This window comes from Coturnix japonica, chromosome Z, assembly GCF_054131305.1.
Source record: "Coturnix japonica strain WE chromosome Z, WE-NBRP24, whole genome shotgun sequence".
Taxonomy (NCBI): Eukaryota; Metazoa; Chordata; class Aves; order Galliformes; family Phasianidae; genus Coturnix; species Coturnix japonica.
In genome coordinates, this window is record NC_140702.1 from 64,589,783 (window position 1) to 64,609,736 (window position 19,954).

General features: G+C 38.3%; 1 protein-coding gene across 10 annotated transcripts in view; it reads right to left on the minus strand.

The window, feature by feature from the left end:
• Positions 1-19,954, minus strand: part of RAI14 (retinoic acid induced 14) — an 85,431-nt gene that overhangs the window by 19,180 nt on the left and 46,297 nt on the right. For all 10 annotated transcript variants that reach the window (XM_015848307.3, XM_015848306.3, XM_015848305.3 and 7 more), the window contains exon 3: positions 15,805-15,935. In XM_015848307.3, coding sequence (XP_015703793.2) covers positions 15,805-15,935 — 131 coding nt within the window. The remainder of the gene's footprint in view (positions 1-15,804; positions 15,936-19,954) is intronic.

The window sequence follows — 19,954 nt, forward strand, 5'->3', positions numbered from 1 at the left end:
CTTTGTCTTTTATTCACAAACCAAGTACTGGCAAGTTCTCCCATTCCTGTTCTTAGGTCTTTCTGGCAACCCTCCACTACCTCCCAGGAAGATAATAGCTCTGAAAGTGAGAAGGCACATCAAAAAGCTTTTGTATTCATGTATTTAAATAGGCTGCTGTTTCATTAACCCCATGTCAGATACCTCATGTGCATCTATCTACTGAGTTTCTAAACCAATGTCCTTAGTGATGCAACATATCACCATAGAATGCGCGGGCTTGGGAAATTACTAAAGAAAACTGGCTTTGCTCAGTGCACTCAGGGCAATCTTAATTTTCCTCTTTCAGCAGACAATATCTAACTCCTCTAGGAGTTGATTTGGTTCCTAAATTAAACTAAATCGAGTTCCACTTCTGAACTGCCCCCTTCAGAGTAAACTTTTCTTCACAACCCTGAGACAGTGCATGAGCGCAACCTGGAGATACCAAAGCTACTGGATATTTGTGAGACTATACTAAGGATGCATTTTTCAATTTTTGGTTTTGCTTTTCACTTGAATTATCTGCTTGTTTGTTTTATCTGTTTGCATGGATTACAAACCAGATCTTGACTGGATGCATTTAAAAGCATCAATTACCAAAGATAAAATTACAGAACAAACTAAAGACATTATGCTTAATTCATAATAATAAAGCCTTTTTATACTGAGTGTTCATCTTTTGTCATTGATAGCATGTCCAGATTCACAGAAGCGATCTCATACACATGCTTCTGGCTTAATTAAGCCGAGAAGCAAATTCAAAGAAAAAGCTTATGGAAATGGAGAAGTCTGTATCCCTCTGACACATGCTGTGCCAAAACAAGTGAGTCAAGCACAGGCAGACTTACTGCTTCCCCACAATCCTGCTATTATCATCTTAACATACATTAGGAATAATGCTAAGAAAAAAGAAAAAACAAAACAAAACAAAACAACAAAACCAAACAAACAAAAAAAAGAGATAAAACATTCCTAACAATTACTATTAAATTGTGAATGAACACCTAGTACCTTCCTAAGCATGACCCAAATGGAAAAAGCCTGTAATCTTGGGGTGTTTTCTTATATCTTATGAAGGAGAAGTTCATTTTTTAATACCATACATCCCTACGTTAAAAGCTTTTTCCTCCAGAATCTAAAAGGAACCTTACTAATCATGTAGATATTTCCATATCATTTAGGAGTTTATACTTTGGACAACCATTTCCTTTAAATTCTAAAACTAATACTGAAAGTTTAGCTTGCTAAGTAGAACAACAAGGAATAACAGGCAAGAGTGAAATGTGTATTTCTCGCACAAAGTGAACTGCAACACCATTTCTCTAAGCTGTAGACCTTTCTTTGCAGCCCCACTGAAAAGACAGCAGAGGAAAAAGACCTACTGACAAGATCTGGCAAAGAGCTGAGAATTAATCAAAATAGAAGAGCATGAAGTCCTGTACCAAACACAGCAACTACCTCCCTTCCTCCATGGGGTCCCTTCCATCCTACCAGCTGCTGCCTACAAATACTAGGCAGGCAATGCTTAAAGCTTCAAACTGTTCTCTGCAAATGTAAAAAATATTCTGTATGCTCATCCACATGCTTACAGCTACCATAAACAAACTGAACAGAAGCATAACTAAATAGTTTGAAAAGCACAACAAGTACTGCTGCTGGCTGTCCTCTGGTTGTTCAAAAAAAAACTTTATGTTCTTGGTGATCAATGCAGTTGTGTAAACATTCTTCTTCAGAAGAAGGGGTTTCTCAGGCTTTAGGAATACTGCTGGAAAAGGGAGCAAAAAGAGCCTGACAAATTCCAGCACCTCTAATTTGGCCGGCACATAATATCCACCAAATACTGAAACAGAAACATTTGTGTAGATACGCAATGCAACTGAAATCAATTAAATGTCAGGAACACCGTGATGCATGCACTTTGCTCATTTACACTTGACAATATTCACAGAATAATAAATACTTGGATAACAATAACTTGGATAAATCTAGGACATTAAGATTTTACAGAGATTTTTGGTGCTGTGGAGAGTAGCACCAAATGTCACAAGAGTATGCAAAAGCAACAGAAGTTTGATTTAGATAAATCAGACTGCAAAAAAAGGATTAAGAAAAAATAAAAGAAGAAAAAACCTTAAACCCTTTCAGGCTATGCAGCTATACATATATACACACACACACATATATAAATCCCACAAATGCAAATACTTCCTAAGGAAGTTCTCAGCAAGTCACTGATACTTAGTTTCATGGTATCCAAAATTTTTCAAGTTAAGAAAAAAAATCAAATCAAAAAGGATTTCTTGTCCCAAACTGCTATGGTGAAGAAACATCACCTGTAAGCAGAGCAGGTGTTGAGAAAGCTGAGAGAACGTGTGAAGTATCCAACAAAAGCATATAAGTTATCTGGATAGTCCCAAGAATGGAGAGTACCATGAGGTTTACCTCACATTCACCTACAGTTACCTAAGCCTAATAGTGTTGGGGCTGCTACAACTACCTCCCAAATGCTTTCTGCATATCCTTCTCTTACTGCTACTAAGTATCATATAACTCTGAAAGTCTTTTTTTTTTTTCTTTTTTTTTTTTTTTCTTAAAGATCTAGAAATGATTGGGGTGGGAAGCTTGTTTAATTAACTGCCTCTTTCATGAACTGAACTGGCTTACAAGGAATTGGACCTGCCCATGAAAGACAAGGGAGTTACTCCAGACTGGGATGATCCTACAATAGTCACACATATGTCAAAGTACATTACAGAGCATTGGATGGACAAAAAGCTCCCCACGAAGAATAATTCTGTTTTATTCTGCTGTTAATACCCCCCAACTTTTTTCTTCTTTTCCCATCTGTTTAAAAACAAATAGAACAAAACAAAACAAAAACCCAAATCCACCCACCAAAGAAGAAAAAAAAATTCAACCAGTAGTGGATACTTGAGACAGCTGTGTATCAAGAGAGGCTCTGGGCATGAAGAAGCCTGGAGACATTTATTTCAGTGCAGAATAACTCTTTGCAAGCTACATAAGGTTTCCTAAAACACCCAAGGCAAAAGTAGCAGGTTCCCAAACCCTTGAGTTCTCACCATCTAGAAGTGTTGAGCAGTGGTGCATTTTACTTCCATCCTTCTTAAATAAACTTCCCCTTGTATGTATGCAAACAACTTTCCTCCCACTTCCTCGCAGTGCAATGTCAGGCAAACAAAAACAAACATTTAAGTCTTCATGTGGAGCAAGGGCCATGCTGAGGGTTACATTCTCACTCAGCCTAAGTTCCCATTCCAATGTAGTTCATTTTCCCTTTACAAGAACCCTGCTGATACCACCTCCAGATACATCTTGGTGCCCCACCCTGAAATGATTTGAGACAGGTTTCTTCTACTGCTATAACGCATCCTGTAGGGCAGGATGGACTTCTACTAGTATCCCCAGAGCATTCAATGCAGCAGAGTAGCAGCTACCCTTCCCAGTGGTTTTCTCACTGGATCCACAAATGAGGCCAGTCAGAATTTAGATCCACCTCACAGCATCTGACTAAGATCATCTGGTTGACACTGCTTTTTCTCCCAGTGGGAATGCTCAAGTCCCACAGCTACTCAATTCTGAACAAGATAAAATGAAATAAAATCAAGCCAGCGAAGAAACTGAGCCCTCTTCAGTTGGTGACTGTCAAGAATGCAAGAGTTCAGACGTTGCTAAAAGGTCAAGGTGAGCATTTCCAGAATTATTTAATTGCCATACAGTAACTCAACCAGAACAGGGCTGTAATTTTTACTAATTACCTCATATAAACTATTTATTTACCAATAATTTCACAAGAGGTAAAATACCAGAATTAATAAAAATTTAGAGGTTAGACTTGTAAAAAACGAGTTAATTGAGTTTGTTGAGGTGTTGTCAGTACCAAGACACGGGTCTGCTGAATCCAGATTCTCTGCTTAACCATCTATATAGCTACATTCCGCAAAACTGAGCACAATCCCCTAACTGAATGTTATTTTGACAGCTGGCTTAAAACAACTGGGTGGTCCATATAACTAGGGAAAATACCACAAAAGTACAGTAGAACATGATAAAACAAGAAAAAATAAAGCCTCAAATTAAGACTGTAACCTTCTAGCACAGGGAAGTTTTCATTTGTTTAAAGAAAAGCACAATCAGAAGAGCAGAAAAAATATATCCTATTGGGTGCTGCAGTTCTGTATGGCACCATCATGCTCCAGAGCTCCTCTGGAGCAGAACCAGCACCCTCTGTAACATGGAATTTCTCCAGAGCCTAAAAGCACTCTAACGCAGTCTTCATCAAAATCCAAAGAAAATAAAGAACACGGTTGAATTATGAATGCCAAGTAAACAGAAAATAGCGAATACAATATTATGACAAACAAAGAACAAAGAAGAAAGTAAAACATGTATGTGAGCATACAATGCTATTGTTCTCTACTGTTAATCTGAGTGCTCTGAAAATATTTTAAGTGCAAGAATGTTTGAAATATGCTATGAACTCAAAGTCGCTCATTGTCAAGGTTTATTTTGAGTAAAAACATCCCTCCCCAAAGCAGTTCATCCTTCTTCATTTTCTATATCGCATGTCAAATCTTTATTGACTTTCATGAAATCTGGCTTGTCTGCCAACAGTTTGATGATTTACAGTTTCCCAGCAGACCAATACCTTCATACAAACAAACGAGACTGATAAAATAAAGACACAGAGCCGCTCAGAGTATTTGCAATGCCAACTAAAAAAATATGGAAATAGAAAACGTTCAGCCCTGGCTGCTATCAGGTGAGACAGCAAAGTGATTTGCCAGATACCTCAGTCTAGAAGAGACCATTGGTAATCTGGCTCATTTTGTACACTGTGTATTCATCTACACCTTGCTTAAAATGCCTGTGATTCTCACAGCCAGAATTATTCCTCAAAGCCCTGATTTCTTCCTTCAACAAAAACTGTACCAATAAATGTATTAAATGTTATCTGTATTTTACTGTTTTCCACCACAGGCCAAGGCCAAGTAGCAGAAGTACTAGAAGGTGTACCCAGTACACCTGGGTGAGAAAGAGCTGTAAGTAAAATGAGATCAGCATATTCTGTGCACAAATGAGAGGAATATACTAAATATGGTCTCTTTTGGCATGTAATACATTACCAGTAATTACTGAATGAAGTTTATTTTTCTGTGAATGATTTGGGATTTTATCAACAACAACAACAAAAATCTGTTATGAAATTAATCCTTTTAAACCTAACAAAAAAGCATTCAACACATCATTTACCTAATTTTGAGGAAAATGATCTCTAGAGGTCCCATCCAACACCTACAGTTCTGTGATTCTACAATTCTGTGAATGGGAATGGCCCATAACAGTCCCAAAACAGACAGTGTTTTTACGCCTTCCTCTGTCAACCAAGACAGGGCACTCAGCAAAGCAGCAGTAATGCTTCACCTTAAGCCTAAAAACCAAAATTAAATACTGAACATTCACCTGTGAAAGTTGGCAAATCTTTATCATTCCCTGTCTACCAAGTGACATATCACTTGAGAGACTTAAGTCTTGTAAATACTCAGGGGATTCTACTACAAAGGAAATACTACTAAAGGTCAGTATTGGCAAGACTGTCAGTACCAAATGTGTTAGCAGCCTTTGACTTGGGAACAAAAGCAGCCTTGCCTCTTAACAAATAGTGTTCACTTCCATGCTTACTACCTAGGCATGAAAGCAGTAGAGTCAGACTGCAGCAGAAGGACCAAATGAAGTTATGTCTGTTCCACAGCTCCTCTTAGTCCCTTTAGCTGCACTGTCCTCCAGCTCTGAAATGTTTTGGGGAACTGACTTTTTGAGTCACTCCTAAGTGAGAATAAAGATGTAGGAACAGGACTTCCTTACATTGGCAATCCCAAACAGAAAGAGCATAGTGGAACCAGCTTCAGGATGAAAACCAAATCAAAACTGAGAGAGAAAGATAAATTGCAGAATACCACCAGATAAACCCTCATGAAGACACATTTCAGTTACTACAGATATTTCTGTTCTACAAACACAAAGTACCAATGGATACTACAACAAACCCATTCTGATGTACAGCAAATCAGAGATTGCCTTAAAGGCAAATCAGACATCTTACCATCAACTGTTAGTAGTTTGTTAACTATTTTGTTTTAAATAAATAAAACTCATAGCTTCACAGTGCATCCATTACAGCTTCAATCAAGAGTAAGTGCAACAAATGTGGCTTTTAATTAAGTACAGGCAGTCTGTATCGTGCTCCTGTCAGACACGCACGTGCTACAGGAGTGCAAAAATCACAACAGGAGAAATGATTACAGTAAATACATTTTGTTTTAAAGCTAGAGCTGGTGTCATTAAAAACTCAGAAAAGAGTTTTCTACTATGAGATTTAAAAGACGTTTCAGTAATTAGCTGCGGGTACTTTTTTTGAGTGTGGGCAGGTTAGGAATTTAAGAAAGGTGACATTAGCAGGTATGGATTCAGTATGAGCTGTGGAGGTGTTTTCTCTGTAGTAGCAGTCACTAAAACATAATGCAATGCACACAGAATGTTATTTTCTATCCTCTGTTTAAACATAGCTTCCCCTAGCACACAAAACCCCTGGGCAAAAAGCATACATGGATCTTCTGTTAGCACATACTTTGCAAAAGCTTTCATTAAAAAAAAAAGAAAAAAAGGTCAGTTTTCATATAAAGGTTCCAGCTTTTATTTAAAGTATAAAGAGCCTTGTTTCAATCATACACACCTCAAGGTATAGGACATTAAAAAAGGCAAGTCTGCTGAATGGCTATTTTCTTATTAGGAAAGAAGCAATTTCATCGTGCAGTACAGGAGCTGGCAAGCCACGGACCCCTGATCTTTGCCTTCAAACTCAACAAAAACATCCACCCACCTGTTATTCAGAGAGATTTTAGAGATCCCCAGAACCTTTATATTGCACATTCTCAGGGCATGTTCCAGCAGTTCCATTTTCACACACAGTTTTCTTTGGCGAACTTTATTACCACATTGCCACAAACTCCCTCCTCAAATCTGAAGCATAAAGATTCCTCTGCTATGTGCCCTTAACTGTAAGTAAAAGTACTCACAATTCAAATTTGTGTTTCCTTTAGAGTATCCTTCTTCAAAGACCCTCAAAAACCAACACCAGCAAATTGCCAATTCTGCCAATGGCCAGCTTCAACGTACCCATAGGTGTTGACGAAAAGTCTGAAGCTTTGAAATGCTACTTCTATTTCTGCTGTTTCAGGGTACAAAGATTGACAACATGAAAGAAATTGTGAAGAAAAGCTTAAAAAGCTCAGAAACGAGAGCAGCATCGCCTGTGCTAAAAAAGCCAAGGTTAGAGCAGAACAGAGTAGTTCATTTGGAAGAGATCTACAGAGATTACTAAGTCCAACTATTTGACTACTTCAGGGCTTAACTAAAAGCTAAAGCATATTATTGAAGGCATTATCCAAACACCTCTTGAGCACTGACAAAGTTGTGGACATCAATTACTTCTCTGGGAAGCCTGTTATGAGCGTTTGGACTTCTTCACAGTAGAAATGTCTTTACTACTACATACTAAAGAACTAGAAATGTACTTTCCTACTGAGCCTCTTCCAGCACAGCTTTGTGCTGCTCCTGTGCATTCTGACATCAGCTCTCAAGGAGCAGATCCTGTCACCTCCCTTTTTGCTGCTGAGAAGTAAAATCACCTCTCAGCCTCCTCTTCTGCTGGACAGCCCAAGTGTCCACATCAGCTCCTCATAGGACATGCCTTTCAGCCATGTCACCACCTTTGTTGCTCACATCAGCAGCAGCAAAAGACCTTCAGAACACTTTCAAGGACCCTAACATCCTTTTTGTATTGTGGAGCCTAGAACTGCACACAACACTCAAGGTGAGCCCACTCCAACATAACACATAGCAAAGAAACACCTCTTCTGACTACTAGCTGTGCTGTGTTCCGTGTCCCCTGCAAAGCAGTTTGCCCCTTTGTTCTTAATAGTACATAGGATAATTTTTTCAGGCACTAAGGGTAGACAAATATGTCTGTAGTTTCCTACATCTTCCCTTGTGCCCTTCTTGTAGATCAGACTAACACAGGTTAGGTTATAGGGAAACTTCATACCAATTATTTCTTTAAAACAGATCCTACATCTGAAAAAACAAAGCTAAATATATTGTTAATTAACAAATAGTTAATTTCCCAATATATACAGTTTCTGGCAAAATATCTTCATTAACATATGATGAAGTCTTTAAAGATGCCCAGATCACTAAAGCTTCTTCCCTCACTTTAGGTAAAACCAGCTACTCATTTGCTGTCCTGGCTTGCAAGGCCAGAAAACAGTTCAAACTTAAAATTAAGCCCAAGCAATCCTAGCACCTCGATCAATGTCCATCCTCCAACATAGTCTGCTTGGTACTGCTGCCTATGGGCCAGCAAACATGAATAACAATGTCTACTACATGAAAAGTCATGAAATTAGAATTAGGAAATCCCAAAGCATGTTAACATAACAAGAAGCCAGGAAAGGGCTGGAAAAGGCTGAAAATAACTGGGTAGAAGTTAATCTAAAGAAAATATTTTTGTTGCATGAAAATCCAGCTCGGCTTATGAACTGTACACAGTACTCCAAGAACCAAAGAGCACAGATATCCTTATTCATCATCAGGGACCCTGACTTACAGTAGTTCAAGGTATGCACCTGCACAGTAGGTAAAAACAAGACACGGAATGATATATAAGCCAGACAAGTAGGTGCTTTGAAGAAAAAACAACTAGCTTTTACATATTACTTTGTTTAAGTTATCTGTTCTCCTTCCCTCCCTGGGCTGGGGCACTTTAAGCTAGTAGAAGCCAGTTAGTGTAATTAAAATCTACATATGCAGCTCATTTGATTGCATAAGTCTTTGAAAAACACGTTAAACAACTGCAACCCATTACACAGATATAAATCTGAAAAACAACTTCAGCCTTTGCCCTGTCCCCTCCAGCCCTGCAGAGCCTGGTTCTGGCCCAGCCCACAAGAAGCATGCTTCCTGTGCTCCCTTGCCAGCTTGGATAAGACGAGTGAAAAGAGCAGCCACAGTGTTCACAACACAGAAGCAGCAAGCAGTGTTCTGCCTCCACACGAGCCAAGCAGCAGCTGTTCCAAGCCAGGCACAAAAAGACTCCCAACCATCTAGGCTATGCTCTGATGAAAGCATCTCACAGGCTTCTTGAAAACAGGCCAGGTCTAGTAAAAAGCTGGGTATTTGGCAACCCTGCAGAAGGACCTGTTTTACAGGGAATTCCACCATGCTGGTGAAGCAGCATGACAGGTTTGTCCAATCCTACCAGAGAGGGATGGGTGCCTCACAGGGTCTCCAAACACATACATGGAAGTCCTTCAGAAGGAAATCTAGTTTCTCCAAGACAACAGATCTACTCATACAGATAATTAAATGCAACCTCTTATTAAGAATAGGCATCCTAACAGTCTATGAATAAGAGCAAGTACAATACAGAAGATGCAGGCTAGCTCCTAGAAGAACTTGATTGATTGTTTCCTCCTTGAACTCTCGCTGTCATCTGCAGGAAGTCTTGTCCATGTAAGATGCACAAGACCCATGGGATATTTCTCAGTGTTCAAAGCAATTTATTCGAAATAGGGAGTTTGTTTTTCAGATAAGTGGAATTTGTTTTTCCCATGAAATTATTAAAGAGAAAGTTTCAGTTTTTCAGAAGTGAAGGTTAGGATCTTCATAACTGAAATCTAACTAGACAGCATTCATTTCTGTTTCTATACAAGACTGTTACTTCTTATTTAAATACGAAGGTACAAAAATACTAAAATGTCTTACCAAATAATGCTTTGAAAATGCACATAGCAGAACTTGAACATTCTTGATTTAAGTCCTGTCAAACATGTAACTAAGATCACAGAATCACAGAATGGCCTGGGTTGAAAAGGATCATCTAGCTACGTGCAAGGTCACCAGCCACCAGACCAGGCTGCCCAGAGCCACACCCAGCCTGGCCTTGAATGCCTGCAGGGATGGGGCATCCACAGCCTCCTTGGGCAGCCTGTTCCAGTGCGTCATCACCCACTGTGTGAAAATGTTCCTTCTACTCTCTAGGATTGTGATGCATTTTCACATCTCTGAGGGGCTGCATACTCGGACCATCAGCAGCTATCCTACAGTCAAGAACCAGGATTGCTCTTTGTCATGGTTTTGTAATTTTGTAATTTTGCTATCAGTATTCCACATCATAACATCATGTAAAGCATGGATACTTTTACTGAATGTGCAGTCCACAGAAGAAGACTACATATCCCAGAGAACAACACGGGTAGTGATAAGTCACGGGACCAGGACGCTATATAATCTTGTTCCCAGGCTGGAGTGTTCTTCTTCTTCTCTCGAACTTCTCGGAGAGTGGGAAGCGTTCCAGCCGTGTCACCTAGAGTTCACAGTAGGCCTCTCGGTTTTCGGGGACTCTCTCTCTCTGTTTTGTTCGATTTTTTAGCCTCAATTATATTGTGTTATTTTACTAAATATGATATCGAAATACAAGATAAGTTTTTCCTCCTTAGATTGCCGCTGTTTTTATCCCATTCCTCTTTTTCCCCTCCTTTCCAGGCCCCGGGGGTGCCCTACGGGGTGGCTTCCCCTGTCACAGGCATAGGTAAATCTAAGTAACCCGTGACATTCTTGGCAGGAACTTCACTTGAAGGACATCACTTAAAAACCTACAAAAGTTATGCTTGTCAGTTCAAAAAATCTTGTATGATACATGGATTTCTGCATGTATTGCCAAACTCTAAAATCAAAATTAATTATTGGTCCTTCATTGTGAAGACACAAGCAATTCTCCTCACTTTACGGTAACAACTGGCTCATACTGACTATAACAAGTAAGTTAATTAGCCCAATTTACTATTCTGGTAGAGGATGATTTTGTCGAACCACACCCAGACATTTCATTAGCTTTCTAAACTTCAGACTGAAGTGGAAAGTAATTTTTCAGGAAATTTAATATTAACTTCTTAATTGAATCAAGTTCTTAAAAGTGCTGTGGGGAGCAGGGGAAACTAGAACGAGCAATCAGGATATTAATGTGAGAAGAACTTCAAGGAAGTCTTGGAAAAATAAAAGCATTTACAACAAGTGTCCCACGAAAAACTGTACTAGAAATTTTGAGACAGGAGCCAGATTCCAGTTTTCCTGTTCTAGAGCAATGAAACATGAATAGAGATCACTGTGGTTGTCTTTATTTTTGAAACAGACATTGTTATTATCACCTGGACTAGCATAAATTAGTCACTATGATAAATGTTAGTCAAAAATTGTTTTCTGACAGAGAACTTATCAAGTTCTTGGAACACCAGTGAGCTCCATTCCCAGGGAAGTGATGATCCTCAGGTACTGGACATTTCTTGCAGCTCCCACCCTATTACAATTTTCAGAAGACAATATTCTAGGATGTTTTTCTGATTAAGTGTTCAGTCGACTTCTGGAGGTAACACAGCATGTGCAAAAGAACCATCCCCTAGTGTATGATGTTTTACTGAGGAGATCCATTATGTGCACAATAAAATGTGGAAACTTCCTTAATTTTGAAGATCTTTTAGAAGATTAATATAGTTTTGAATCAATAAAGGGACGATACTGTAATTCTTCCATTCCTCATATACTGTACTCATTTAGTAAGGTACTTCCCTTGTTTTGGAGGTGAGCTGTCTGAATCATTTCTATGGTTTTCTCTCTCAACCAGGACAGCATAATAACTGCAGTAAGCCTGTATTCCTTCAAAAATACAGTAAATGCAGTAGGAAACATGAATACATAAAAGGAAAATGTCCCTTGTAAAAAACCATTTAATACCTAATTTACTCATCAAATGGTGATACCCATCATGCAACTCCACTTATCTCCTAATACAAGAAGATACAAAAGTGAGAAAGGAAAAACGAATACTTTGAACAAGTTAAGCAATTTGGGATTTGAAATACGCTTCAAAATTTATTTTCAGCTCAGTCTCTGAGGCACGAACATTCTGGTTCAAAAGAAAATACATAATTTCTGCTGACTGCTATTGACAACAGTTTTGTGAAACTGCATTTGAAGAGAATTAAAGCTTTTTTTTATATCATTGTCTGACTCATTTCATTAAGCAACAGCTGATACAACTGCAATAAATTAAATTACAGACATCTTTTGTTTCATTTAATAGCCATAAGCATTTGATTCTAGTTCAGTACCTTGAAAAAACATGCAAACATGGTATTGATGCACTGGCACACAGACAAAATACCTTCAGGACATAGAAGTGCTGCCACTTATACATTATGAATTATTTCCATATTTGATTTGTTCTTTTTTTTTTTTTTTTGGTTGTTTCTTTGTTTTTTGTTCTAGTAGTAAAAGCAAATTCTTTAAATAACAGTCCATTTGAAGACTTGTTCTTGTGGAAAGAGTAGTACATGAATAAATCCTACCCCCCCTGAAAAGGCCTTCCTTGAAAAGCCTTTATTGTTAGTTTAAGTGGGAGTTAAATGACCAGCTTCCAAATTAAAAAGCACTGTTTTGCTGTTTAAGGAAGTTGGACATGAAAAAAAACAACATCCATCTGGCAGAGTAGGACTACAATGGAAGAATCAGATTTCCAGACAGGTTCCATTACCAATGTACTTGGCAATGGTTTGTGCAGTGTAAGTGGGAGCAACAATGGAGCTGTGTCAACTTACACCAAAGGTGGATTTGCTCCATAGCCTTAAGACTAATTTATTGTTTATAGAAAGGTCTGAGTCAGAGGCTGTATGGTGGTGGTGGTAGGGATGTCAGGCAAGACTTAAAAACCTTCTTTCACTACTTTGAATTTTTTTTTTCTTTCTTCTTTTTTTTTTTTTTTTTTTTTTTTATTAATAGGTACTACTGGGGAGTTGAGAAGCCTGATGAAAATCTGTTAACACTGCCTCCACACAATATATCTGCGGGCAATGCACAGAGAAAAGAATTGGTAAGACTGAAGCAAACGAAGATAGAGGCAAAATTTAGATAGTTATATCCAAACCTGAGCCAAAACTGCAGAACACTGGATTGGGACTCAGTAGAATGACACACACAATATCCAACAGAACAGATGCAGAAAAATGTAGGTTGTTTCTGTTCCTCTTAGATCAAGCATTTTATATTAAGAAACCATTTGATTACAAAACAAAAACAAACAAAAGAACACCACCAAAAAGCCAACCACCTTTGAAATGTATTAGTTTTCTCCATCTTTTGCTTAAAATAAATATTAAAAACTATGCTTCATATAAAGATCTGAGCAATATCAATAATTTTGTCTGAAGAACTATTAAGAAAGAGAACAAGAAAGAAAACACTGAAGTAAAATCACTCTGCATCTTAAGTGAAGGGTAACAAAAAGCTAAACAAATTGTTTTTCCTTTTGTGCTTTCAAGCACATTCCAAAGCTGTAATCACATTATGTAAGTTGTTACATAATTGGATCCATCATACTCTTCCAATTAGTCACCTCCAGCCTAATTAAATAAACAAATGCATTGATATAAACTCACAGGGGATCAATCAACCAATAGACCACTGATTTGAAAAGCTTCCTTCCCAAATAACGTAGCAGACCACACTCTAAACTAATTAGTAGAGCATAATTGTATTGGGTTGTCCCAGAAAGACTTCTCCAGATCACTCTTTCCCAGCATGAGCCTCCCATGCTCCAGAAGAGGTAGCTGACCAAAAACTACCATGCTACTGTGGGACACTGTGAGACTCAGTGCTAGGCTTTAGGTAAGTCTGCGCCTATAACCAGAGATCCAGAGGCAGAGCAGAACAGTTGTGCTAGGCACCCAGGATTCACCGTGCAGGTATGAAGCCCTGGCATCACACTGCAAGCACAGGAGACACAAGCCTATCTGGATGGAAATTATGGCTGTGCTGTACTTAGAAATGTTGCTTAGGCAACAGTATTTCAGTTTTAGAGCATACATGTATACAGACACACTAAAAATTAAAAAGGCTCTGAAACTGGGAAAATTAAAACAAGAAATTGCCTGTTAGTAATAAGCCATACTAGAGGACACACTTGTGGATCACAGTATTCTTTGGTAGCTGTACCTCTCCATATCAGTGTCATGGTTTCTATACCTGTCTGTCTCTATCTTTCAAAACTGAAGAAGAAATAACTCCAGCAGGTCTGCTGAGTTTCTCAAAGCAATGCAAACAGAATGAGAGCTGACAAGCTGTATCTCTGTATCACAGCAGTGGTATTTTTTGCATTCTCTCAACTTTATTTTTTTAAGCCACTACATAGAAATACTTTAAAAGTAACTGATAATTAGCTGCGTATATTGAACTAGTAAAAACATAGATCTTTACAGCATTAATTCATATTTCTGAACTAAAATCAATCTAATTATATTTCAAAATTAATAGTATATGTATCTACATAATTAGTAGCTGCGTAATCAATAGAAATATATAGTTGACTTTTTCAAGTGTGTTTCTGTAAATATGAAAGCCATCGCACCAAATCCCTACAGCTACAATCTCAGTATTAAGAGTCAAAAGGCTCGTGTATGTTTATTGATAATTTCAGTCTTGCTTGGCTTCCTATAAAAAAAAAAAATCAGTATCAAATTATACATAAAACTTGCAAAATACTGTTGTTACACTGGACACAGCGCAGCTTAAGACTTCAGCACCGAGGTTACATTGACTAGAAAAAAGACAAAATGCTAAATATAGCTCTGTTTCAGAAGACTTGAAAGAAGTCACGCTCTGATTATGTCTTTTTCAAAAGAAAAACACACACATGCAACTTTTAAAATAAAAATCAAACTGTGTGTGGAGAAAGGCCACTTAAAGTAATTAAGAGATGTGGACTTTTGCAGTAAGAAGCTGCAGATCATTATGAGTTGCTGCCATCATTTAGTTTCCTCAGATGCAGAACAGAAATAAAGCAGATGTAGAAAATTCAAAACAGATCAAGCAAGAAACAGAATGTGACTCAATAAATTATGCAAAGGTAGTTCATTAGAACTTACCACTTGTTATAAACCACCCCATTCTGTCTATCCTAAGACTAAATATTGTTTTCCTTTCCCTCCATATATCCAGAATTTTTGAAGGTTTTGGTTTTCTCATGGGAAGCCTATTTTACACTTATTTAATCATCTCCCAGTCCCCTAAGAAAGCTTAGACAGCAATCCCGTGTTGTAACTTCCTTACTGGAATCTTTTATCTTCCACAGTTAAGACTGCTCATCAGAGAACAGGAGGAAGAACAGAAGAAAATAATACACTGAGTCTCATTGCAAAACATACGAAGACTGTGAAAGAAATCTCATTCACACAAAACTTTCATTGCCAAATTTCAATCAAAACAAGGAAGAGTTGCACAAGCCATTAGTATCTGCAAGATTTTAAATTATAACAAAAACTTTAATTCAAACTAAACCATTAAACAGAAAAATTATCTTCAGTTCTATGTCATTAAGCTAATGCTCATAGGAAAAAATAGACCCAAAGATTAATGCCTTTCGGAGTGTGTAATCTGTACAGTGTCATGAAATTCCCAAGTTTCAAAATACTCTGTACTAAAATAGGATCAATCTGTCCAGCATATGAGCTTCAATTCAGTTCAATAGATTTCTGATTAAAAAACGGTACCTTTGTTTTCAGAATGGTTTCTGGTTCTTCATTCTTAGAAGTGGCATGCACAACCAAGGCTACTTTTCACCATTATCATATTTAAATGTCAAATTTAAGTTAGACTTACGCAGTTTTGCCCTCGCTATCTTGTTTGGTGGCACTGGCTCCCTTTTTACCCAGCAATGAAGCCACTTTTTCAGGGTCACCATTCTCCACTGCCTGCAGTAGACGATCATCATTCTTATTCCACTCATTAGTCTGTAAAGGAGAAAGAAACATTATTAGTACCTGCACTGTGCACAGGCTTCCTGGAATGATCTTGCACATATTCAGCACCAATGAAAGCTGAATCAAAAGCCCAAGGAAGGCACTGATAAAGCTGCATTAAATAAAATCGCAATCTGTGTAGCACAAGTTTCCAGGAAGTCAATGGCTCAAACCATGACCTAAAGTCATCACCAGAGATGACCTCTAACTAGGAAACACTGTAGAAGAGCAGTGCAGATGTAAGTCCACTTGCTCCTACTCTATTTGAAAGAGTTCTCCATCATTTGTCGAGTCCTGTTTTCTATTTTGGAGCTGTAATTGCCCGATAAGATTTTCATCACACACATCAGATGAATAATTGATGAGCTACCTCAGCTGATTCACATCCTCCCCTACAAACACAGGCCAGCCAAACTTTACATATTTCAGGTCTTTCCCATTGTCTGACTTCATGGAGCATAACAGGCCAAGAGACTTACCTTTGCTAGCTGTAACTAATTCTACTGAGTTTTTAATCCCCATGTCTGGCTTCAAAACAAAGGAATCAAGCTACAACAGACAGTACATCCACAGTATTACTGAAAGCAAAAGACAAGCACCTTACATTTAAACACAGTTTACTAATATTTCTTTGGAGATTCTCACTGCCTGTATCAATGAAAGGACACTGCTTCCTAATATGATGATGCCCCCTAGAATTCCAGGCTCTCACGACATGGCATATTTCTTCTACCACATCTGTAACCAGAATCTATAAAGTTACTAAGAAAACTAAGTAACCTTTTATATCCCATGTAATCACATCAAAAAAATAAAGCTCAGGAAAAGTTCCAGCTATGCTTTCTAGACTGGGCTAACAATAAGGCACAGCCTTCAGGAAGAACATCCGATGCACATGCAATTAAAAGCTGCTTTTGGCTTAGCACTACATCCCGCTACACTCAGTAAAGTATCCTCAACAGATTACAGCCTTCTCTTCAACATCAGTTAGCTCATCTCCAGCATAACTCTCTGTTCATGAGTACTGGACTTCTGCACAAACAACATTGGTGAAGACTGAAATCGTAATAATATGCTCCATGAGAAATATGCAGCTTAAAGAGCACTTTGTTCTATTCTATCACATTGTAGAGATTTTTTTATTTTTTTTATTTTTTATTTTTTTTGCCACTAGCTGAACAAAACGTTCAATTCTCTGCCGTGGGCTTGTGAGAAAAGATGTATGAGCTGCACACTGGTACAAACCAGCTCTGCAGGCTCTGCACTTTCTCAAAAGTAGAAGGGAAGAAAAGCATTCCACCTTACTAGCTATTAAAAGTGAAATAAATATGTGGATTTTTTTGGTTTGTTTGTTTCTTTTTAAGAAAACAAACTTAAAAAAGCAGCAACACAACATTAATGTGAGAGTACAGTGCAGGCAAGAAAGTAGACAGGAGTTGAAAGAGCAGTACCTGGAACCAAAAATATGAACAGTTGCTCTGTCAAAGAATGTTGCATGCAGAAGACAAAGAACAATTGCAGGCTTATGGCACTGTTATGACTGGTGGGTAACTGCATTGAGCAGGTTACATTCTTTATTCTTATAAAACAAGATTATATATATCTGTAGATTGCAGAGCAAGAGTTTTGTCTGCAAAAAATGATGTTTCCCCTAGCAATACTTTGACTCCAAAGCAATGAATACCCTTTCAAGCAGCAGGCTCCACCTAAAATGAAACTCACTGCATATTCTTCAGTTAGGAATTTTTATCCTTTTAAAGAGAGCCTACTATCAAAAACAGATGTTAAGGAAAAAATATCTTCATTGTAAATAAAATGCTTTAAAATTAACAGTTTTCTGACAACACATTGTGCCTTTTGTTTTAGTGCTTGTCCCTGATTCTGTGGGGTTTTTATTATGCAGTCATATAAGACATTTAAATAGACAATACTTAGTGAATCCCTTGATGACCACAAAGCTTTAATAGCACCTAAATCCCACACCTTTTTTCCCCCAAGTCTTCAGAAATGAGGAGGCAGCAGGTAACTGATAACCCTAACTTAAGTACCTCTTGTCAGAATCCCATGTGTCTATGGATTAAACAGAGTCAATCACAGACAAGATGTTAGGCAAAGCTCTAATTACGAGCTTCTTATGAAGACCCTGAAAAACTCATGTTTACCAACTCCATCTCAGCATCAAAGAACAGCCACCAATGTTCATTTCCTTATTTTTTACACAATGCTGGTAATTCTTTTCCCTATTTAGAGGAAAGCCATGGAGACTAGAGACTAAAACAGGAAAATCTGTCATTTTGGACCTTTGTTTTCAGGGCGCTAATTCTGTATCTAATTAGTACCACTTCTTCCAAACAGCATGACTAAGAATTGCTGCAGAAATAACCAGTCTTGCAGTCAAATACTTAATCCAACTGTACTTTTTTCAATTGCATGTTTTCAGATTTCCTTAGTGATGCTACATCTTTAATGCTATCATATCAGCTCTTTTGTTTTGCTCCTGAAAGACAAAAGAACACAATTTCCCTTTGTCATTGTGTAACAGGTTCATTTAAAAAATTAAAATAGCTGTATTCTCTGTAAGATTCTTAAAAGATGAAAGACCCAGTTTCTTTTCAAGCTATCTGAGAATTATACACCTTTAACTATAATGCAAGTTACATAAATCTGTTTAAATTTGTAAAATGGAACGGGGAAGATAATTGTCCAAACAGGAAAAAAAAGAAAAAGAAACTATGCAGGTATCGACTATTGCTTAAGTATTTCTCTAATACAACTGAGCTGTTTTTAGTTCTCCACTGCATTCCACAGCAGCCTTGTACAATGCATTCCAGAAGTTAAAGGGACAGTTAATAAATAAATAAATGGCATACAACAGACTCTAAAAAATACCTACTCCTGTAGGAAAATTTAGCTCTACTATTCATCCTCTTCAGGAAAATAATATCTGGAAGTAACAATACACGCTCAGAAAGACACTGCACCCATAGCTGGAACAAACTTGGAGAAATTAAATCAGTGGAGGTTTCACAGCAACCCCTACCTCTTGTCCTAGCACTACCTGCCCCTGTTCATAAGCATAAGTACTGAAAGGCTTCAATTAGGTATTCCTGCATTTTTTTCTGAGCTAAACAAGCTCAGCTCTCTCAACCTTTCCATCAGCTGCCTGACGGAAAGGGACCTTGGTGTGCTGATGGACAATCAGCTGAACATGAGCCAGCAGTGTGCCCAAGTGGCCAAGAAGGCCAATGGCATCCTGGCTTGAATCAGGAATGGTGTGGTGAGCAGGACTAGGGAAGTCATCCTGCCCCTGTACTCGGCATTGGTGAGGCCTCACCTGGAGTGCTGTGTTCAGTTTTGGGCACCTCAGTACAAAGAAGACATGGACTGGAGCAGGTCCAGAGAAGGGCAACAAGGCTTGTGAAGGGCTTGGAAAATCAGCCTTATGAGGAGAGGCTGAGGAAGCTGGGGCTGTTTAGTTTGGGGAAAAGGAGTGGAGATCTTATTGCTCTCTTCCAGTATCTGAAAGGTGCTTACAGCAAGAGCGGGGCTGGTCTCACTGGTGACAGAATGAGGGGAAATGGTCTCAAGTTGCGCCAAGATAAGTTTAGGTTGGATATTAAGAAACACTTCTTTACAGAAAGGGTAGTTAAGCACTGGAATAAGCTCCCCCAGGAGGTGGTTGAGTCACCGTCCCTGGATGTGTTTAAGAGCCATTTGGACGTGGTGCTCAGAAACATGATTTAGGAGAGGAGTGTTAGAGTTAGGGTACTATGGTTAGGCTGCAGTTGGACTTAATGATCTTTGAGGTCTTTTCCAACCTGAGTAATTCTATGATTATAGAAGAGGTGCTAGCTGGGAATGCCCTGACCCAAGTGCAACACCTTGTTCAACCTCATTCAGTGCTCATACACGTTTGTTTTTTTTTTTGAGCATGCCCCAGTCCCTCTGCATGGCATCCCTTTCTTTATTATATCAACTGTAACATTTAGTTTGGCATTATCTGCAAGCTT